This window comes from Petaurus breviceps, unplaced genomic scaffold, assembly GCF_028583685.1.
Source record: "Petaurus breviceps papuanus isolate PSGF00001 unplaced genomic scaffold, PetGlider_PUasm1.0 90822, whole genome shotgun sequence".
Classification (NCBI taxonomy): Eukaryota; Metazoa; Chordata; class Mammalia; order Diprotodontia; family Petauridae; genus Petaurus; species Petaurus breviceps.
This window is the reverse complement of record NW_027187351.1, coordinates 8716822-8741130: the sequence shown is the minus strand read 5'-3', so window position 1 is coordinate 8741130 and position 24309 is coordinate 8716822. Positions and strand designations below refer to the sequence as shown.

Here is a 24309-nt window from a genome sequence, read left to right as displayed (position 1 = left end):
ATATTTGACATGCCACTATAAAATATTCTTACCATAACTTTAATTTCTGATTCCAATACCTAAAATGCAAATACTTTGCAGGGTTAAACATTAAGCTTAGCACTTCAGTGTGAATAAGTTTATCATATCCCCTCTGGAGCAAGTTTAAAAAAGAAGATACTAAAAAAGGAGAGAATAAGGATGCCAAATACAAATTCACAACTTTGTGTTATTAGCTCTGCTTCACTCTGTATTTTCTAGCTCTAAGATTTTGGGTTTCTTTGTAGGTTAGTACTATTGTCCTAAATTCTGAAAAGGTCAAGGAAATTAATGTAGAACACCAATGACAAAAACTGCAAACCCATAGCAGTTGTCTATGGCTGCAAATCCAAAGCAGTTGTCTATGGCTAATTAGAATCCTTTAATATGATAATATAGAATTCTTTTTATTTTTTTCATATAATTTTTGAAAGCTTTGACTTTACAATTTTAAAAATAAGGTTTCCAAAATTTGTCATATTGAGGAAAGAGCCATTTTTAACCAATTGAATTCATGTCTATAGTGAAAACTGCACATCGATTTGTTGAAAAACTAGTTAAAAGACAAAAAAGCACTTGATTCTATTTTGCTTGTCTTTTAGCTTTTTCACAGGTATAGCTTAATTTAATTCTGTCATGTTTGCATTTTACATGACTTTTATATTTGATTACTAGTCATTTGTGACTTTCAATATCTATCCTTGCTTTTTCTATTATAATAGCTTTTACAAAAGGAATAAATAAATGCAATCCCCAAATCTATGATATTCGCACTTTCACTGTTTCAGAAAACTGCAAGAGGAAGAGAAAGAGAGAGGGAGGAAGGGAAAGCGGGAGGGAGGAAGGGAGAGAAAGAGAGAGAGAGAGAGAGAGAGAGAGAGAGAGAGAGAGAGAGAGAGAGCTCAATCACTAAATACTTTGCTTTAGGCACTCATTCTATCCTCTGTTACTCATGTTTGACCCTAATTATGAATGTTCTTATAATGTAATCAACAACAATAATAATTTTTACACTACACTAAGGAGACTAGCAGATGCGATTATAGGGATTTCAATCTATTTTTTACTTTAAAATTATATGTATTAAAACCATTAAGAGCTGTTTGAGTTATAATCCCATTGGTTTTGATGACTTTCTTTTTGTGAAATTGTCCAGGTCAAGAATAAGGGCTTAAAATTTAGAAATTAATTTTGTTCAATAAGTGCCAGAGCATGATAATGCACATATGGGGTGCAGCAGATGTAGGGATATATCATTCATAGCTCAAAATAGAACTTTCCTATTGCTGTACAGGGCAACATCATCCTTTCATTCCCTCAGGCTTCCAACCTAGAATCCCTAAGGCATCCTCAACTCATGACTATCTTTCATTCCCTGTAGACTCAGTTGGTTGCTAAGGTTTGTTGATTTCATTTTTCCAGCCTCTCAAATACACCCCCTTCTCTCCTCTGATGTTGCCCCAACTCTGGTGCTGCACCTCATCACCTCACACCTGAACTATTACAATAAACTGCTAGTGGGTCTGCCATCTCAAGTGTCTCTCCACTCCAATCTATCCTCCATACAGACACCAAAATAAATTTCCTAAATCACAAGTCTAAATCACAGTGAACTACAATGGTTTCCTATCACTTCCAGTCTCAAATACAAAATCCTCTTTTTGGCATTCAAAACATTAATAACCTAGCTTCCTTTGACTTTACCACTCTTTTTACACCTCACTCTCCACTATATTCTCTTGGGTCCAGTGACAATGACCTCCTTGTGATTCCATGTATATGTACTCAATCTCTCTTGGTTCTGGGGATGTTCACTGACTACCCTCCATGCCTGGAATGCACTCTTTCCTTATCTCCATGTACTCTCTTTCCTGGCTTCTTTTAAGTATCAACTAAAACCCCACCTTCTACAAGAATCCTTTCCAACCTTACTTAATTCTAGTACCTTCTTTGATGAATGTATTTGTTTACATGTCTCCACCTTCTATTGTGAGATCCTTGAGGACAGAGTCTATTTTGCACCTCTTTTTTATATCCTCAGTGCTTATCTAAGTGCTTAGTATATAGTTGGTGCTTAATAAATATTTATTAATTGACTGACTGAAAATCAGCTCTGATGCTCTAAGATATATAAGGAGAAAATATTTGGGGAATCACATGGTAGGAGAGTGAGATTATTCTACCCTCCCATTTATTTTTAGTAAGAATAGTTTTTAAAAACACTGTTTGAGTTTATGATGTCATTTTTGTTTTTCATGTTTTGGCATATATATGTATATACATATATATGCATATGTATATACATATATATATGTATGCATGGATGAATGTATGTATATAGCCAGTTAAGCAGAGCCTCTATATCCCACTGTCTTTCCATTTTCCCCTGTGTCTCCTTTGTGTTCCTCTGGAATTCCATGGATCAGTGTATGAAAACTAGCTGTTGTTAAACTCCAAAGTAAAACTTAGAGGAATAGCAAAAGAGCAAAAAGTAAAAGGTAGAAAAAATGTCATCTTAGATTGAAGGTTTTCCAAAATATAGAAACTGATAGGGAGAGTCAGTTTCTATTGGAACAGAACCAAACACTACTTAAGTTTAGGGTAGTCTTAGAGAGTCTGTTGAAAAAAATTTTTATCACCATGCCTGTATGAAAATAGTACCATCTAAAAACTGAATTCATTAAGATCTTTAAGTTTTTTATTCTCATTCTGTCCCGAACATGTAAGATTTTAGCATATCTTAATATCATTTTTAAACAAGTTTTCCTTCAATTCTGTACCAAGGCTTAAATATTCAAGTGTTTTGGGAGTGAAATATAATTGATATGCCTGTGATGCCTTTACAATTAGCTCATCAATGTTTTTTTAAGAGTAATTTAATATCCAAAAAGCCTTCTGAGCCTTGGAGATTTTAAAAGTCATTTTCCTTAGAAACAGGAAGTCATCTTTTGCCAAGAATAAATGAATTAAAATATTTAAATCCCAGTTTGGGAAGAAACTTAGAAACAAAGAGTGTCAATTGAATTCTAAAATGGTTCAAATTCACTTACCTATACTTATCAATATAATGACAAATTCCTTTCAAATTTTTTTGTAATACATCAAAGGGAGAATAAGGAGATATACAATGCATAAAGTAGAACACATTGACAACACATTCCTTTCTTTAAAAAGTCTTCTCATTTTGTGTCTTTAGCACATAATGAGGTAAGTAGTTGACCATTTTGTTCCATAAGATTGGCAGGGTTTCTGGACACCTGTTTCCTTACCATTTGTCCTGTTATGGTAATCATACCAAATTCAGTCATGTTGGAAGAATTCCTTAATCCAAGTGTTGAGAGCTATGTACTGTGGTATATAATTCTATTCCCAGATTTTCTTGTATGTGAGTTATCTGCCAGTCCTGCGGAAATCTGTCTCCTTCAGCAAAACACAGACTCTCAGTAAATGCAAATAGGGAAATATTTGGGATTGATAGTTCGAGAAATCTTTTGTCAGGTTACCCATAAAGTTGAACAGAGGGGTTTTGGATCCAATCTTTTCCACATTGCACTTAATATATGGCAGTCTCTGGAAGAATGGCTATCGATTTTAATGAGAAAATAGGTGAGATTGCACATTGGTTCACATCTCAGTGTCTTCCCTCAGGATTCCAACCAGGTTGACAGGAGTGAAGGTGGTGACCCTTGTTGTAGATACCTGTATAGCAAAAAACTTTGTTTCATATAAATCACTAAAAAAACACTGGAAAAGTCTTATCATTTAAGACAAAGAATTTCACTCTCCTGCCTCTATTCTTAATTCTTATTCTTATATGTGTAAGTAGTCAGAATCATACCTTAGTTTTTTTGACATATACAAATATTAGCAGAAGGTAAAACATAGAGAGACTTCATTTGCAGATGTTAAGCTGAAATCACTGTGCTAACATTTAACCCATGGTAGAAATTGGAAACAATCTTATGGTTGTAAGTAAGAAACTGCTTTACAAATTCTTAATAAGAGGACCTACATGTGTGTGTGTGTACACATATATACACATGCATATATACATACACATATAAAAATGGTTTAAATTTGTATGGTTGATATTAGGTGATATAGTTTCTATTACAATAAGCATAATAAGCAACCATTCTTTTCATTTCAAGTGATTTAGAATACATTGATAATTAATAAAAGCTCAATGCAATTTTAATTTCTAAGATTAACAACTTGGCCTCAACATCAAGCACTATATTTTGGAATGAAGCACCACTTATTCAAGTTTTGTAAACTAAATTATTAAATCAGAAATGTCCATAGTAGTAAAATCTTTGATACTATGAATCCTATGTCTTACATAGGAAAGCACCCATTCTATGAAACAGTTTGTTTCTGTTTGGTCTTTCATATTAAATATCACACCAAGCATGAGATTTGTAAAATGTTTGCTTTGAACTCTTCTATTAAAATATAGGTTCCAGAAGAATAAAGATTGCTTTATTTTTTTGAATAGTTATATTTCCCAGATCACTATAACAGTACTTTGAATAGAATAAGTGCTTTAAAAGTTTGTTGATTGACTGTTACTAATATATAGGAAGCATATATAGTGCTGTTTAAACTGTAAATATATGATACATTAAAAATTTAGTGAACTGTTCTTCATTCTCCTTGTAAAATATTTTCCATTGTTAATTCCACAAAATCATCATAAAGAACTTTTTCTTATTGCTTATGAAAACATCATTTTATCTTATTCTCAAATACAATATTAGAGAACTGTGATTTTTAAAGTTTTCCTAAATAGAGATGTTCTTTTAAAACTAGAGATCTGATTAGAAAATATTATTTATTTCAGATTCCAAGATTTATATTCTAATATCACTTGACCTTCTTGTTTAGATACTAAGAAGAATTTCAAGAGAAACTTACAATAACAGCTGAAGTTATAAAACTCACAGCATTCATAAAATGAATGATGAAATGAATTGGCAAATGAAAACAAATTGCATCCAATTTTTATGCAAAATGAAAATCAGCTGTTGAAGTCCAGTTTTTATTTTTATTTTTTGCAAGGAGTAGGGAGTTGTTGAGGAGAAACTTGTGTTTTCGTTTGTGAAGGGAACTATTAATATGGAAACATTCTACACCAAATCTGTTGGGCTTCTCATCTGTAGTTTATAGTCTCTTAGGGAATGCTGAATTGTTACATGGCTTGATCATGTCACCCAACTGATATGTGATAGAGGCAGGAATTTAACTCAGATATCATATTATTTTAATAGAAATATTATTTATTCAGACATTCCTTTGGAAGTCTATCATTTCTTGTGTTTGAAATTTAATATTAAATCATCATATACATCTCAGGCAGTTAAAAGGAGTAAATGCTACTTTTTGAACAGAAGTAAATCACTTAACATCCTTGCCTTTGGAAATAAGAGATTAAAATTATTAGACAATTTAAAGTGAATGGATAAATATAGAAATCATTCATTCAACTTATCCTGCATGTGAAATTTTGTGCAGTAATCATTTTTTAACTTGCAAGCAAAGTTGCCGAAATTAATGTTTTCCACAAAGGTTTCAAAATGTAGTAATTGTAATTAAAAAGACAACTTTTTGTAACTTGGCAATATAATTAGGAAATAACTGTTCATTCTGAGTTGAAAGCTGTACATTTATGTTGGGCCCATACTCTTGCTTTACCTTAGGATGATCAGATTTCAATGCACATAGACTTTTTATTAAGCTATCCTTGATGTAGGAATAAATATTCTACCAGTTGTGAAGTGGTCCAGCTCCATTTGCTGCTGGGAGTGTGCTTATACTCGTCAGTACAACGTGTTCTGAAAGTTTTGATACATTATCAAAACTACTAAATTGGGTGGTCAGGGATTTCCGACTCTCTGTGCTTGTTCGTCCCCGGGCAAGTCGTTCATCCTGGCGAGGGTTAACTCCAAGACAACAACAAGAAAATGCTGCTTTAAATTCCTCTCGAAATTTTCCTGGCAATTCAGTCAGAAAGAAAGGAAAAAGAATTATGTGCAAATATGTTTCAACAAAACATGAATACAGTAAATAGAAGTGGCTAACGTGAGCCAAATAAAGGTTAAAGTATAACATTGTGCTAGTATGATGAAAACAGGAAAAGGAAATTGAATTTAGTAAAATCTTGAAAAATATGTATCCTTTTATTTATGAATCGATATATATTCATTTAGATATATGAGGTGTGACTAAAAAGTAATGATACTGATTTTTGTACATAGACCCCATCTCCTTACCTTCTAGTCAAACACACATACACTCATGTGTGATATACATTTTTCTCATGTACACATACATATCTATACTCTATATACTCTGTAGAACCATAAGGTCTTTTATGGAAATATTTTTAAAGATGCCTATTCTAATGACCTTATATAATGGATAAGGAAATTGATATCTCATGAACAAGGAAGTAGAGAAAGAAGTCTTAAGTGTTGAGGTCACAAGAAAAAACTATATACACAACCTGAAAATAAAACTGGCTGAAATGTTAAAAATGCCTCAGTTTTTTCTTTTTGGTTTAAATCTACAGAATGTTAATCAATTTGATTCAATAGTTATCATCAACCCTCGCTTGCCCTCAATACAACCCTCAGAGGCAATAAATTCACCCTGCAGTGGCCTCTACTCTGGGCTTAACTCCTGAGTGCCTTTCCTCTAGCCATGTGTAGACATGAATTGGGTACAGAATTCCAACTTGATAGAAAATAAAATATGTTCTATATCTAAATAATATTTAACAACAAGCTGAAATGCAAAAAAGTCATTTTTCCACTACTCACTGACAAATACTACAATTATAAAATGTCAGAACCTGAAAAGACCTTAAAACATATCTAGTCAGGTCTCCCCATTTTATAGATAAAAAAGCCCTGGGGTATCAGTGACTTGTTCAAGGTTATACAGCTATTAATGGCAGAGTTTGGACTAAATCTCTTGCTTCCTAGAGTCTAGCTCAGTTTTCTTTTCAATATATCAAGTTACCCTAGTTAGACTATTTTTTTTTTCCCCTTTTGTGCAGATATGATTGCCGAACAGAAAAGCGATGTGTCAGAACCATCCATGGAAAAATCAGTGTTTATCCTTTCCTAGGTTTTCTGGCATATATCACGATATGGTATTATAGCAGAAAGAATACAGACCCCTTGAGTCAGAAGTTCTATGTTTCAGTCTCACCTCTAAGTCTTTTCTTATCCAACTCTAACTTCTCTGTTCACCTCCAGTCTTACCTCTCCAAATAACCATTGGGTATCCTGAAATGAATATCTTGTAGATATCTTAAACTCAATATGTCTAAAGTCTGGCTCATTTGTTATCTTTGACCCTTCAAACCTTCCTTTTTTCTGACTTCCCTATTACTACAAAGGGTACCATCATTTTCCAAGTAAATTACATAGACTCACCATCTAAGGTTCATCCTTGAATTTCAACCATCGTATCAAATCTGATACCAAGGTCTATTGATTTTACTGTCAAAACTTCACTCATATATTTCCCTTCTCTCCTTTTGCACTAACACCATGCCTTTGTCACCTCATCTGTTCTATTAAAATAGCCTACTGGTTGCTCCCTGATTCAAAGCTCACTCTCCATTCTATTCTATTATTCACTTAGTTGTTAAAGTGATCTTCATAAAGTGCAAGTCTGACCTTTCTCACCCTTCTACCCAATAAACTCTTGTCTCTACCTGTTACCTGCAGGATCAACTATAAAATCCCCTGCCTTTCCAGTCTTCTTACACTTCACCCTTCCACATACTCTGCAATTCAAAGACACTGACCTTCTTACTGTTCCTTGAATAAGACACTCCATCTCCTCACTCTAAGCATTTTCATTGGCTATTCTTTATTGTTGGAATGCTCTCCCTTCTCATCTCTATCTTCTGGCTTCCCTGTCATACTTCGAGTTCCAGCTAAAACTCCACTTTCTGCCTTTTCTTATACTGTCCCCTTAATTCTGCATCTTTCCTTTTGTGGATTACCTCCAATGTGTGTATGTGTGTGTGTGTATCTTGTTTGTAGATAGTTGTTTTGAAGGCTTTCCACCCCATTAGACTGTGAGCTTCTTGATGATAGGAAATGGCTTTTTATCTATCTTTGCATGCCCCAAACGTAGCAAAGTGCCTCTCATGAAGTACGTGTTTAACAAATGTTTATTGACTGAATGACTGATTAATGATTTCTGCTTTTGTAACTTTGGGTAAAGCACTTAGCTTTAATGGGATTCAATTTATTCATTTGTAAAATGATAGGCTTAGACAAAGAAGCGTAAGATCCAACTTTGGATCCATGATCTTATCAAGATAAATAACGGCTTATCATGCATACAGATGGGGAATTTTTATTAAAATCAATTTTTGACTCAAATATATGGTGCATAGAAAAGATTTTTCCCAAAAAATATATAGTTTCATTTTTTTTGTATCCCACTCATCTACTTTAAATATGATGTTTTCCAAGCAATGACTATAGATATGTATGTAAAGTGTGTGTGTGTGTGTGTGTGTGTTTAAGGAGGGAGATACTGTGACTAAAGTTTGTTTGTAGATCTTTGTGGCATCTCAGCTTTTCACTCCCACTCATGTCCTTGTAGCCACTCTTTTGGCAATCTGTGGTAATTTCTACCTTCATACTATCTTTGTATATGTCCCTTTCTCCCCACTCACAAAATAATTACTCTGGTGTTGACTTTTATTTTGTCACTGCTTAATGACTGTAATAGCCTGGTGATCAGCCCTCCTGCCTCATCTCTTTTCACTCCATTCCCTTCTCTACTTGACTGTAAAAGTTATTTTCTTAAAGTTCAGGTCTAACCATATTATCCTCTTAGCAAGCTTCAGTAGCTCCTAGTGCTTCCAGAATCAATTGTAATATTCTCTGTTTTACTTGTAAGGCCTTTCATAACCTGGCCCCTTCCTATTTGGCAAGTTTTCTTACATCTTACTCTCCTCCAGTCTTTGATGATCCAATGAAACTGGCCTCCTTGGTGTTCTCCATCTCCTGACTCTAGGCTCTTCCCATTCCTGAAAAGGCCTCCCTCCTTACCTTTATTTTCTGACTTTCCTGGCTTACTTCAAGACTACATTTTTTTGGAGGAGGTGGAGATGTTTCTGGGTCCCTTTCCTCATATACTCTTAGTGCTTTCCCCCATAGATTATCTTCCATTTACACTGTGTGTGTGTGTGTGTGTGTGTGTGTGTGTTTTCATGTTCTCTCCCCCATTAGAATGCTAGGTCTTTTAGGCCATGGATTGTGATGTTATCTTTCTAGAATCCCTGCTCATAGTTTAGACCTGGCTAATTGGTTGACTGATTAGTACCTGGGGATAAATACTAGGTCTATGTTTTCACTAATACAGGGAACTCTCAAATGCAGAATCTCCCTTTGCCAATGTAGTCTAGCACTTTCTTTGCAATCTAGAAGCTTAGAGGTTTGCCTAAAGAACTCAGTGGTTAAATTTCTTGCCTTCAGTCACAGAGCCAATGTTTATCAGAGGCAAGATCTGAGCTGAAGAAGGAAATGGCAAATCACTCCAGTATCTTTGCCAAGAAAATCCCAAATGGGGTCAAGAGGGGTCAGACAGGACTGAAAACTGAATAACAACAAACAACAAAAAACTTGAACCTAGCACTTCCTGTCCCCAAGGAAAGTTGTAGGAATTTAATAATTTGATAAATGAATTAAATTAAACATATATTTGAAATTTAAATTAAATTTACATGACAAGATAGCACCATATATAAACTACTGACTTTAAATCTTTAAAAAATTTCAAGGAATAAAGGATTATGTGAAGTAATTATATTCTACTTGGGTCATACATTACGTCTACTCCTTGACTTAAGTGTTTGTGTGAGCTTGTCTTTGTCTTTAAGTCATACAAGCTAGATAACCCAATAGAAGCAGTAGCCAAAAGAAATACAAATAAAACAAAATATTTTATTGGGAGTGTGGGAGAAGAAAGTAAAATATATTAAAAGTGATTTTGTGGTAGCTATACAGGGTACCCCAAAAGTGTTACTTTAGCTTTAAGCTTAGCTTAGTATATTTAGTTTCTATATAGAGCTATCTTGAATTGTAATTTCAAACATGTTTAAATTACTTCATTCAGCAGACTTTTTTTTAATGGCTATAGCTGTCCTTGGAATTGAGAAGACCTAGGTTCAAGTCTTGCCTCTTATAAAAACTGGTTCTGTGACTGAAGGTGAGTAATTTAACCACTAAGTGCTTTATGGAAACCTCTTTAACAAACTTAACTAAAATTCACCTTAAAAGTGCAGTAAGAGTTTTGTGAGACCCTGTATATTTTTTCCCCAGAGACTGAAAATACTTGATGCATTATTTTCAAGTAAAAAGCCACATGAATTTCTGTTAATAACGGGGTTTCACTCCTAGGTAAAACTCCTGGGTTTCTATAGCCTTTTGCTCCAAACATATTCAAACATATTGTGATTTTATTTATAAGTATTTATTAAGCCAATGCTATTAGTGATATACTACATTGAGTCAATACATTAAAACAGCATATAAATTGATTAATTTCCCACAGTTTGTACTTTTTGGTATTTCCTGCCACTTTCACAGGAAAAAAAAGTATAAATAAAAGGATTTACTGCATTTCAATTTGGTAGAATATGCACTTTTCTGTCACTAGGGAGGAAATAAAAATAAGGAAAGTCAGGATGAACTGATCTCATTGTGTGGCAACTGGATTGGTCTGGCATTTCAGAGCTAGTCTCAGAAACCTCCTTTTCATTACAGGCTACATGCTGGCGAGAACTTAGATTTCATAGGTGGAGCAATGGAAAACTCACCACTGAGAAAGTTATAAATAATTGGGTTTGCAGCACTGTTGGCATAGACAAGCCAGTGTGAGAATGTAAACCAGGCATACACAGTCTCTCTGTCTTCAGTATAGGCAAACATCCCAAACACCCTGCAAAAAGGGAAAAAAAAAAAGTTACAGGATATTTTGATTAGATAGAGAAAAGTTCTTTTTTTTTCAAATGGGAGGGACAGAGTGGATAGAGAACCTTCAGTTTGAAAGAACTGAGTACAAATTCAGCCTCAGACATACTTATTGGCTCAGTGACCCTGGCCAAGTCATTTAATGTCTGTTTCAGTTGCCTCATCTGGAAAATGGGGCTAATAATGGCACCGATTACTCATAGGTGTTGTGAAGAACAAATACTAGAATATTTCTAAAGCCCTTAACATAGTACCTGACTCAGAAATGTTAGCTGCTATAGAAATGTTAGCTGTTAGTATTTATTTTATTTTTATTATGAGTAAATTTAAGGGTAGAGATTATATGATTTATGAAATACTAATGTCGAAAGCTAATGAGATATAGAAATGTCAATATCACTGTCTTAATTCATCCCATTCCTATATATCTTTTGACAATATTCAATGAGATTTCTATTGTCTTTGTATTCAAATTTTAAAATGAGAAGCTAGTAGGCTATAGTGGCTAAGATGGCACACCCACCTTTGACTAAGGAAGGATGTCCTTCCTCTGATGCAGACAGCTTTGACTATGGACAAGACATCTTTGTGTCCCAGGCAATGATCTAAATAAGACTACATGTGGCAGATGATTTGCCTACATTTCCTGGAGGGAGCGTTTATGCCTAATCCTCTACAGTGATGAAATTACATGTTAAAACAAAAGAATGACAAAAGCAAAAATAACCTAGGAGATCATAGTTCCTAAATACAGGAAAGAATCTCCATATTATATTCAAATCATCAAACATTTAACAGCAATCTTCTATGTGCAGAGCCCTGAGTTGTTTACTATGGGACACAGAAAGATTAGAAAACACAGGTCTCTGTCTTCATGAAACTTACATTGTAGTGGGAGGATAAGACATGTAAAAGATACAGTGGCCATGAGGTGCGATGATGGATAATATTTTGGACTTGGCACTGAGAAGAACTCAGTTCAAATCCATCCACTGATAACGTCTTAGCCGTGTGTCCCTGGATAAGTCTCTTAAGCTCTCTCAGCCTTAGTTCCTTCATCTGTAAAATGGGAATAACTATAGCATCTACCTCTTAGTGTTATGGTGAGGATCAAATAAGAAAGCATGTGTAAAATATTTTTCAAGCCTTAAAACTTACTTAAATGATAGCTATTATTAAGATAACATAAATACAAAATAATACATTGAAAATAATACGAGAAAGCCATGCAAAACAAAGAACTTTATGATGTATTTACCAACTAGAAACACCAGATAAAGCTTCTTAGAGAAGAGAAGGTTTGAATTAGGCTTGAAAAAGAGGGTGGAAATTCAGCAGTTGAGGAGAGAGAAGCCCCAAGGAGCAGTGGTAAATAATGAAAAGTGCAGGGGTAGAAAAAGAACGATTTGGTTTTTACGCATGTAAGAGATGAAACTAGAAAGGCAAAGTCACCAGATTGTCACTGTTTCTGCATGTCTAATAAAGCAGTTCAAATTTTATTTGAAGCCATAAAGAACCCCAAGCTTTTTATTCAGAGTAGTGATATGACCAGATCTATAAATAAGGAAGAATAGGCTGGCAGTGATAGGAAGGATGGATCCCAGAAAAGAGAAGAGGGCTCCTAAAATAGACAACTCATCATTTCACCTCTTGACTGCACTTCTTTGTTTGGCATAACATTATGCCCTTCCCCACCCTGTCACTCTCCTTTTCAGCTTCCTCTTGTGTGTTGTCTTCGCACAATATATAGTAAGCTCCTTGAGGGTGAGGACTCTTTTTTTTCTTTTCATGTTTGCATCTCCTTTGCTTACTTCAATGCCTGGCACATTCATAATAGACACTTAATAAATGTTTATTCACTCACTGACTGTTGGAAGACCCGTTTGAAGGCTATGTCCAGGCAATAACAATCTATAAAAGGATAAAAGTAGTAAAAATTGAGTGGAAGAGATGAATGCAAGAGATTTTGGAAAAACAGAAATGTCTGGGCTTTATAATAGACTGGAAATGACCAGTAAGGGAAAAGGAAGAATCAAAGAAAACACCAAGATTTTGATTGTAGGACACTGGGTAAACAGAGTGCTAGTACAGGGCTGGGGAACCTGTGGCCTCAAGGTCACATGTGACCTTCTAGGTTCTTGGGTGAGACCTTTTGACTGAATTCAAGTTTTATAGAACAAATTCTTTCATTAAAGGGATTTGTTCTATGAAGTTTGGATTCAGTCAAAGGGCTGTACTTCAGGACCTAGAAGGTCACATGTGGCCTTGAGGCTATAGTTCCTCACCCCATACTAGTAGAAATGATGTATTTCTTGCTTATTTCTTTTTATATTGAAGACCAAATTTTGAGACAAAGAAAAACTCATTTTGGGATATGTTGTGTCCAGAGAGCCTGGTAGTTTTATGTATTTGCAGTCTGACTGGTCAATTTGTAGCTTATCCTTGAACAAATTTTATTAACTTTAAAAGCAATTAAGTTCCCCAAAGATGGGGAAATTAAAACCCAGAGAGAATAAGTGACTTGTCCTAGCATCCCACAACTAGTAAATACCTTAGAAAGCATGTGACCTTGCCTTCAAAGGTGAAGTCACCTTGACTCCAAGTCCAGGGCTCTGTCCACTACACAACATTGTCTTTAGCAGTGAGATTTAAGAAAGAACTTCACTAAGAAGTAGGATTTGAAGCCTTTTGGAAAGAAAAATAATTTGGCTGGCTAGACAGAAAGATATTTTTTTCCAGGCATAAAACACTTAAGTGTGTATGAAGAAAAAAAAAAGGTGGGGAAAATTATACTTTAAGTAAATGGACATGGAAAGGAGAATTGTTAAAGTTTAACAACTTTAAAAAATTTTAAAATTAAAAAAAACATAGAAAAGAGCAAGATGATGGAAAACCTGATAAGGATAACATGTTTTGATTTCAGGTGAAAGGAATAGCCAAGTGAATGTAAGGTACTAAAAATCAAGAGGATAAGAAAAAGATTATCAGCATTTGGAATGAATGAAAGTCACAAGTGTTAAGAGGCAGAAAATCCAGAGAGTTAACATGCAGGAAGAGAAAGAGAGTAGTAGAAATTAATTTTAGTTCAATTAGAGTAAATCCTTAAAAATGCAAGCCACCTTACAATGCACAAATGAATTTGCAGAGGTGAGACCTGACAGTCAGACAGATTGGAGTGAGTGCCTCCAGGCAGATGACAACATAAAGGAGGAAGAGAACAGGTCCCTTATTTAGTGTGTGTGTGTGTGTGTGTGTGTGTGTGTGTGTGTGTGTGTGTTTGGCAAAATGCTTCAAAGTCACAATCAATAATGAGAACTAGGGAACTTTCACGTCCTCAGGGTTTTATATAAATCCTTTACCTCTAGGGTACCACCACCTCCACATCACATCTTTTAATGCTGTCTATGCTATTAAGTGATAGTTCTGAAAATGGATTCATTTCCTTCTCCTCCTCTTTTAGTGCAAACACTATTAAATAATCAAAACCAAGAGTTGATTTAAAGCCAAAGGAAAGCTAAAGAACTTGCAGCTGGTTATACCACCTTTGGTCTGTCTGATTTCAGCCAAAGCTGTCTTTTTACTCTTTCTCTCCCTCTCTCCAGGGTCCCCAGCTGTGGAGAATCTGATATTGACTCTGAGTCAAGGGAAAGGAGAGCATCAACTCTCACTTTAGCTTGGACCATATTGTAAACAGGATTAGAATTGCCTGGGGACTGTGTGCAACAGTTAGGATAATTCCTAGTAATGTTAGCTGTTGATCAAACTCAGGTACAGCTGCCTGCAACTTAGAGTTTGTGGGTGCCACTGCCCATTTAAGTCCATCTGCAAACTATGCTACTTGCCAGATTCTCCACTGAGTTGCAATGTCTAGCAAATGTTATGTTTTCTCTTGTTATAAAATCCTCTGTTGAGTTTTATTAATAATCACTTTAAGAATGATTCACTAGCTTTTTTAAAGTGGGCTTTTCCTTGATTTTAAGAAATATAACATTCTAAAACTGTCCTGGTTTGAATTCCTTTTAGGACTTTCAAGTCCTCAACTAAGTATAATTAAACGGCTAGCATTCCATTCTTATTACTTTGAAAGATTCTTCACTTTGTGTAGGTTTGGATCGCTTCTGCAGTTTGGTGAATCCCATAGACCCCTTTGTAGAATAATGTTTTTTTAAGTGCATATAATATATAGAATTGTAAAAGAAAATGTATATTTAATTACCATTATCAAAATTCATGGAACAAACAAAACAAAACAAATACAAACAAAAATAATTTTAAGGAACTGGAATTAAGAATCCTTTCATCTAAATTCAACCAGGACTGAATCCCTGCTTATTTTGGAACAAAATAAAGCAAAACAAAACAAAGAATTTCAGATCTTTAAAGCAATTTACATTTTGAATCTTTTTGGTGCCTTGAAGGTTTAACATTTAACTTGAAAGCATTAAGAGCACCTGTCTCATTTGTCATCAGGAAGGGATATGAATTGAAATGAGTATATTTCAATAGTTCCTCAAATCCATCCAGCTAACCTGTTGATTCACTGGTCATTAACACCATTTTATTTTGGGATACAAAAGTCATATTTTGATTTCTTTCTGTGCCCCAAATCCTTGAAGTAGTAAACTTAAGTTGGAGAGAGAACGTCACTTATAGTTCCAAATATCTTGCTTTTCTTGTTTAATTGTGTTCAACTCTTTATGACATCATTTGGGCTCTTCATGGTAAAGATACAGAAGGGGTTTGCCATTTCCTTCTTCAGCTCATATTACAGATGAAGAACTGAGACAAAAAAATAAAGTTAAGTAACTTGTCCAAGGTCACACAACTAGTAATTATCTGGGGCCAGATTTAAACTGAGGAAGTTGAATTTTCCTGACTTCAGGCCTGGAGTTCTATCTACTGCCTTACCTATCTGCCAAAAACCTGGGGACCCCTTGAAATACTAAGATATGATTCTCAGAAGTTAGAATTGAGAACTAGACATCACTTATCCCAAAGCATTCATATTTCAGATGAAAAAACTCAAGCCCAGTTAGAAGTGATTTCTCCAAGGTCACACAGCAAGTTAGTGGACCCAGCTCATCTGTCTTCCTAGTTAATATTCTTTCCACTATAACCTACTTTTTCCTTCTATAAAAACTAAGTCTTCTATATCTCTTAAGTAGGAGCCCCATATTGTTTAGTTTTTAAATCTCTAGTCAAGTTTACCTCTTTAACATGTTGAGAATACTAATTGGGAGATAACAAATGGCAAACACCAAAAGGACAACCATTAGCATCCGGGCTGTTTTCCTCCTGGCTCTAATTTGTTTGATTTCTGCAGTAACAGCACTAATTCTGGATTTAGTCTGCTGTCCTGGCCCTCCCCGGGTCTGAGTAGCAGGATAAAGAGGCTTCCATCTTCTCTGAACCACTGAAGAGGTCCCAGGGATCTGAAAGAGGAAGAAGAATCTCATTATAATTAGAGCTTGCTTTAGGAAATATTCCAATTTTGGAGAAATAACTAGAAAAGAGAGTAGTGCAGAGGGGAAGAATGACTGAGCTTACGGGCACTAAGGTGCCTAAAATCACATGTGTAGAGATGAAGGGGACCCGAAAGATCCTCTAGTTTAACCTCTCAATTTTACAATGACTCAAAGTCGCACCTTAAGTGGTAGAATTGGCATTTGAACCCATATCAAATGAGATAATAAGCACAAAGTAAGCACTAGATAATTATTACTTTCAGTTATCATTATCATTATTATTGCCATTATTGTGCTGAATAGGTAACTATAAAATATTGGGTTATCTAAAATAAAATAGACACATTTTAGACAAATGGAGTAGTGAAAATAGACCCCAAAACATCTTTGCCTTTTCTAGATGAAGGCACAGGACAGTTCTAGAATGTAAAGCCCTTGAATGAAGAAGTATTTGATGTTTTTCTTTGAAGCCCAGGCATCAAGCAGAGTGTATTTCATGGTTGTTTGGATGGATGATTAGATGGATTGTGTAATGGTAATAGTAATTTGAAGATCTTCCCTTCCCCTTAATAAGCCTAAGGGAATTTGAAGATCTTCCCTGCCCCCCAATAGATTGAAAGTAATCACATGGAGCCTGTGGTAGGAGGAATTTGCTGAAAGGTGGAGTAGAGCCCTCAGGAAGCTGGGAATCAGAGCAGTTAGAGCTGGAGGGAGGAGAAAATGCACCCAACGAGACAGGTAGGCTTGTGAGTGTTTGTTTGTGAGAAGGCTAAAGGATGGTGTGGCTCCCTGCTGTGTTATGGCTTATTAATTTCTTTGTTGCTATGATGGATTCAGTTTCCTGGTTTGGGGATTTGGCTTTCTGGTGTCTGAATAAATGTTTTGCTTCTGGCTTCTATATGGATAATTTGTTATATTTTGCAGTTTAGAACTATGCTGGCATATTCATGGTCACTGAAGGTGCTGTGAATATTGTGTTGGCTCTATAGATGGATTGACGGATGGACAAATTGAAGCATTATTATATAAAGTGTTGCAGTTTAGTCATTTTCAATTGTGTCTGACACTTTGGGACCCCATTTGGGGTTTTCTTGGCAAAAATAATGGAGTGGTTTGCCATTCCATTTCCAGCTCATTTTAGAATGGATAAATGTGGTTAAAGGTCTCACAGTAAATGTCTGAACTCAAATTTGAACTCAGATCTCCAGGCTGGGCACACTATCCACTGTTTCACCTAGCTGCGCATTGTCTAGCTAGTATAATTTGAAGGATATAGAGAAGGCCTCACAACCTCAAATTCAATCCCCACTTCAGTTTTAATTTGGCCTTCTGTGGTTCTCATTTAAAGGGTCACTTTTCCAGGGAGGTCAAAAACATAAAAGGAATTCATATTCAAGTATTGGTGGCTTATAGAACTTTTCCTTTTGTCCTGATCCTAGAGGTACAGTTGCTTTGGCAGAAGTGATAAAGTAGGGAAGAAGGTGGTCCACAGAAAGAGACAGAGGAAGGGATGAACTTCACAGTTTTCTCTGTATCTCAACTGTGCTTAAGTAAATAAGAAATTTAAAACTTTTTTTTTAAGGGCAGATGTATATTTGGCTTCCCCCCCCCCTTATTTGTTAAAAAACAAGCAACTGATTTAGACTTTGTCTCTTGGAGGCACTTGGGTTGTGCAATGGTTAGAGCACTAGACCTGGAGTTAGACCTAATTTCAGATATGACCTCAGACACTTAATAACTGTTTGACTCTGGACAAGTCACTAAACCTCTGACTGCCTCAGTTTCCTCATCTGTAAACTAGACATAAGAATACCTGTCCTCCAGGGCTGTCATGAGACTAAAATGAGATAATATTTGTAAATCACTATATAAACTCCAAATTGCTAAGTAAATGTTAGCTATTACTATTATACTAGGGGAGAGGATAGAGAGATTCCAGGATAAAGGTCTATCCGTCTACCTATCTACCTACCTGTCTATCTTTTTATATTTATCTTTACATCTACATCTACATGTATGCTTGCATATAGTTATATCTATCTAGCTAACATTTTATATAATGATGTAAATTTTGTCAAGCATTTTATGTAATCTACACACATAATAATATACATGCATATATATTTGTGTTTGTATATAAATATTAAGTGTTTGTGTGTGTGTAGGTTTAACTACTAAATTATATTTTCTGGACTGACACATCAGCTCAAACTTATAAGCATTAAATGTCACTTAAAATCCCCAAACTAACCTGAATGTACTTTTCCATGGATTAACACTGCCATCTGCTGCCAGATATAGCAATATTACTTAAACCCTTTTCTCATTTCATTTTTATTAATAACAATCACCATTTCCCAAGATGGAACAATCTTTTGGAAGATATAGTTCTACACTATTCTGATCTTTTTATGTTGTTATATGGGTATTTACTAAATTGAAAAATCAATATAGTCACCAGCATCTTTAGAACCCACATTATCACACTGAGGATCCTGTGTAGTCATCCATTAACATTTGAAAGAATTGGGATTGATAGCAACAATTATGTAATTTGTACTTTTCTATTCCTTTTCAAAGTTATTTGGTAATACTGGGGAGTTGATCCAAATACAATATTTTCTTAATTATGAACTTAGGAGGACTGATAAACTTTAGCAAATAAAACAATGAAATGTAGATGCTTTCTGGCTTTTTTTTCAAAGAACAAAATGTGCCAACATCAGCACCAGCATACCATCTTGATTCTATTCTACTTTTTCAGCTGTTTCCTTTATCTTTGTGGTACATGGACAGACCAATATGTCCTCTTGGCCTCTAGGCTATGGGAATGGTCAGTGGAGGCTTCTTGCAAATCAGGTTTCAACTGCTTTCTGTGCTGAGACCTTGAACTTGTAGATGCCCTTAGATTTTATGGGAGAAGTTTACTTACACTTCCAGATACTAGAGAGGCAAACTAGTGGTACTGGATGAATAGTTATTATTTGAGATTTGCACCATCTCAACCCTCTAAAAATCATGGCTGCTATCATAAACACATTGTTGGAATGGACATGTTTTTTTGGGCAGCTTCAGTATCTAATTCATATTCTACTTTTTTAATCCCCTTGCTTTGGCCTTATCATCACAGAGTTCATGTTCTAATGGATGGAACATAGGCTTTTTGAGGTTGGGTACAATTTCACTTTTGTACTTATATTGTCCACATTTAGGACCTTAGCATAAATTAGGGGTATACTGGATTCAGCTCTAACTAGCTTGGGAGACCTTGTTAAATTTTCACTGTGAGCACATATACTTCAGCAGTTAGCTATCACTATGAATCAATGCTTAATTTATTGTTTTGTTGATTGTCTAGACTTATGTCAATCATATAGATTAAAATTTAAAGTGTATGTGTACATGCATTTTCCACATCTGCATTTTCAAGCCAGTAGTTAAACATTTCTCAACATACCCCTATATTGTTCTATAAAAATTGCTTGAGCTCAGCAGGAGTGCAGTAGAAGGCTCAAGAAATGAAGTAATCACTTAATGAGCATAAACAACAACAATTGGAATTTATATAAGAATTATATATTATATATATTATAAATATTGTTATTTATATAAGAATTTATATAAATTTATATAAGGTTGCAAAATGCTTTATATTTACTAGCTCCCTGGAGCTTCAATATACCCCTGGCATAGGTATTTTAGTAGAGGCTCATTGATTGATTGGTCATGGGGTCACAGTATTTAAATCTGGAATGGACCTTAGTGATCAACTACTAGAAAGCTCTTCATTTTACAAATGAGGAAACTGAGTCCCAAAAAGTTTCAGTGAGTTTTACAAGTTTATAAAGTAGAATCAGGGTGAAATCTTAGGTCGTCATACTCCATATTCACTGTCCTTTTCAATTCAGCGACTTCCATTGACAATAAACTTCCCTACGAAATTTATTGTATGATGTATCCTCTCAAGCTACACAACATCCATATTTGTCATGCCTCTCACACCCCCCTACTGTGGATCCTGTTCTCTGATATTGTTAAAAATAAAATATTTGAACCATTTAGCAGGTCATTTAACACATCAGATTAACCACTGCCTGGTTATTACTGTTTTTTTTTTCCTTCTCGTCTTTATTTGTTCTGTACTGTGGATTCTTACTCACCGTATCAGATCTCCTAATTTTTTTTTCTTTCAAACGCTTCTTTTAATCTTTATCCTTATTCATTTGATACCTAATTTGATACCTAAATTGCTAATTTCCTTTAAAGTGGGTGTGGTTTCATTCTTTGTATTCATATTGATGAGGAAACAGAAATGTTGAGGGAGAAATCCACAGGGATACAGGGATCCCAAGACTAGAGTTCCCAGGGTAAGGTCTCCTGGAATAAATTTGCGATCTCAAGCATTCTTTAAGTCAAGGTGGCAAAAGTTTATTGTTAATGCTTTTCAGTGGGCAAGAATTCTTAGAGAATCTGCAACCTTAGAGGGGTACATTTAAAGTTTATATAGGATAAACTATAGTAAAACATGCCCAATATGCTAACTAGGTTAGTCAGGGCGGGGTTGACAGTTGACAATTCTTAAAGCAACATGCATTTTTAATATCTACAATGCAGATATTTTACCCAGAGTTCACTGGGCAATAGCCCAAGGAGGAGAGCTGCAGAGAGGTGTGGTTTAGGCCTCAAACATCACTAAGTTATCTAAAGGTCCGGGCTAATTGAGAAATACCCAGGCTGCCCCTATCAATGTCTTGTTAGACAAGATAAACTTAAGGGAGTATACATATGACTAAGTCTAGAATATATATGAAAGGTTAGTGAGTAGTAAATATCTTTATGACCCAGTAAACATCCAGTTCATCTGGTACACAGCTGGTTCAAACTTCTAAATTCTATAGGTGCAGCTGGCCACTGTATCTGAAAGAGACATAAGTATTTTGCTAGGGCATATTGCCCTTGGGCTAGAGAGAAAGTGCCTGAGACAGTGTTTTGAGGTTAGAGAGATTTGGGGCTAGGAAGAAATGTGATTTTGAAACTGGGGTTCAAGTACCCCATCAATATCACCAACACATAGCCAAGAGCTTGTTACATTGTAGAGACTTAATAAATGCCTGTTGATTGATTGATAGATAACTAAAAAGAATCTTGACCTTCAGATATGAGCTTTTCTTGCTTCTCTTGACTTTACATGGACATATTTGATTCTTTATCTATCCTCTCAGCCTTCTTTGCAGTTGTAGAATAAAAGTTCATAGGATCAAAGATTTGGAACTGTAAGGGACCTTTATAGGTAATCAAGCCTGACCTTTTGACCTCGCCATTTTACAAGTAGATAAATTGAGGCCCAGAGCAATAAATTGACTTGCCCAAGGTCACCCAGATAGAAAGTAAAAGAGCTAAAGTCAAGTTATTATGATAGGCAAAGGCATAATGGCCGACATATTGATAATTGCAATGGAAAACTGAAACTATATTCCATTAATGAATAATTAATTCACCTAACTATTGAACAATAATTACAATATACTACTATATTAAAGGAAAGGGAAATTAAATTGCCAAAATAAATCTGGACTTAATCTTATCAATGCTAGGACATTCTGAATATGTGGTTAAATTTGGCTTAGTCTCTGTGAAAGTTCTCTGTAAAAAAAATCATCAGTATACTAATTGTCTAGGAAATAGACAAATCTCTGAAGACTATCCCAAACAGCATTACTTATTGCATATAGATAAAGAGAGCAAGGACCAGGAACAAGAAAGAACATTTGGGTTTTCTTATCCCAGAAAAAATTATAACATCTACATAGCACAGAAATGACTTAAATAAGACCCATTGGAATATTTTGTAGAAAATGATTCTGTTAAATGAAGTTCTTATAAAGATGGGATTCCATCAGACACAAGTGGTAGAAATGAATTTGAGAATTTACTTTTCATGCCCAACTGTTAATTCCCATAAACAGATTTGGAGAACATTATGTGTGCCATAGGCAACATCAACCAAACCAACAAACGGTTGGTCTATATCATTTGTCAAAAAATACTAAATTGTGTAGAGTCTAGTTCATGCTTTCATTTTGAACTTTCTGATCACACTTTTTTAAACTATGGCTGTAATTATCTGTCCAGGTCCAATTATAAGATACCCTACAGCAACAGTTGTCCCTGCTTTTTTAGGTTCTTTCATTTCCTGTAATGGAAAGCAAAGAAGAACTTAATGCCTTATTTCAGCTATTTAATTATTTAGCATCTTATTTCTTTTAAACCTTGTCCATGATTATATCAAGTCTTTGTTAAGAAACAGAACTTGTGAACCCCACAACTTGTGAACCCTAGAACTTGTGAACTCCTGTTGCTGATGCAACCGGAAAGGGAGGAGCTAATGACCATATAAGGAGAAGCCCAAGCTGGAGAAAGCAGAACTCAGAAGAACTGAGAACTGAGCAGAAATTTGAACAGAACTTGTGGTGGCAGAACTGAGAAGAGAACTCTTGTGGGGGCAGGGCTGAGAAGGAGAAAATTTGTGGTATCCCGGCAATCTTTGTTTGTCTGTTCTTTCTGTGTTGATTTTTGTTTGTGATACTTTTTACAGAAGCCCTGGGACCTTACTGGAAGCCCTGAAAGAGGATTTTCTGGTCCCCTGTTTACAGAAGTCCTAGAGGAGGGTTTCAGAGGTCCTGGGACTTCACTGATGATTTGTGTTGACTTCTTGGACCTTGTTTGTGGGTCTCTGTTGATTTCACATGCAGTTAGTGAATTGATGATGGTGCCTGCAATGTGCATGAATGCTGTTGTGGTTCCGTTAAGCTTTGTTTTCCCAAAAACAGAAACTGTGAAGGACTTGAAGTGGACTGGACACTGTGAGCTTCAGTATGAAATGGGAACTGGAGAAGGAACTGGATGAGGGGCTGGACAAGGAGCTGAGAGTTGCCTGCCTTTGAATCTAGATGATAGTTGGGTAGATTCAGGCAGGAGCTGGGACCATGGAAGAGGAACCATGGAAGATGAGAGCCAACCTTGAGTCAAGATGAAAAGACCTCTTCTTGGGTGCTTAATGCTGACTGAGAAGATTATGATTTACTCTGACCTAGGGGTGGAGAACTTTGACCTTTGTATTTGGTGTCCCTAAAGAGGCCTGATCCATAAGGATGATTGAGTTAAGGACTTAACTAATCATTTTATATATTTTGTTTAAAACTATGTGGCTACTTTGGTGAAAACTATGTGGCCACTTTAGTGATAACTTGTTATCATAACATTGTGAATTCTGCACTTTAGTTTCTGTGAATGTTTTGCTTTTTAATTTAGCACTGAATAAATAGAGAATTCTCTATAGTATGTAATTAGAACCTTAAAGCTGTTTTCAGCAGCAGTCCTCTGGAAAGCAGCTTGTGCTTGGCTTTACAGTTCCTCAAGTCCCAGGCCCCAGGCCCCATATCCCACTTCCTCATCTGTAGTAATAAAAACTGGATATACATTTTTGCATAGTATGAATGCATGCATGAATAAGTATGTCTATGTTTGAGTATGAGTATGTTAGGATTTCTGGAAGCTTCTTGGATAAGAAAGCTTAGAATATCAGATTAAGAAGATTTACCCTTCCATAGACTGATTTTATCTCTTGAAAACATTACTCCCATATTTATTTCTGCCCAAGCCAACTTTTTTTTCCCGCTCTCTGCTGATTTCTTTAAATATTATCGGGTTTCTTCTTTGGAAATCTTCTTAGGACTCTACTTCTTTAAACTATGATCCCATTAAATTAGCTAAACTTATTCATTCATTAATGTAGTAACTGATTATATATACCAATTGAT

General features: G+C 35.3%; 1 protein-coding gene across 1 annotated transcript in view; it reads right to left on the bottom strand.

Annotated features, from left to right (window-relative positions):
• Positions 1–2701: 2701 nt before the first annotated feature.
• Positions 2702–24309, bottom strand: part of HCRTR2 (hypocretin receptor 2) — a 206105-nt gene continuing 184497 nt past the window's right edge. The window contains exons 5-8 of the mRNA XM_069070647.1: positions 16233–16456; positions 10871–10992; positions 5786–6011; positions 2702–3717 (exon numbers count right to left, since the gene is read on the bottom strand). Coding sequence (XP_068926748.1) covers positions 3663–3717; positions 5786–6011; positions 10871–10992; positions 16233–16456 — 627 coding nt within the window. The 3' untranslated portion in view covers positions 2702–3662. The remainder of the gene's footprint in view (positions 3718–5785; positions 6012–10870; positions 10993–16232; positions 16457–24309) is intronic.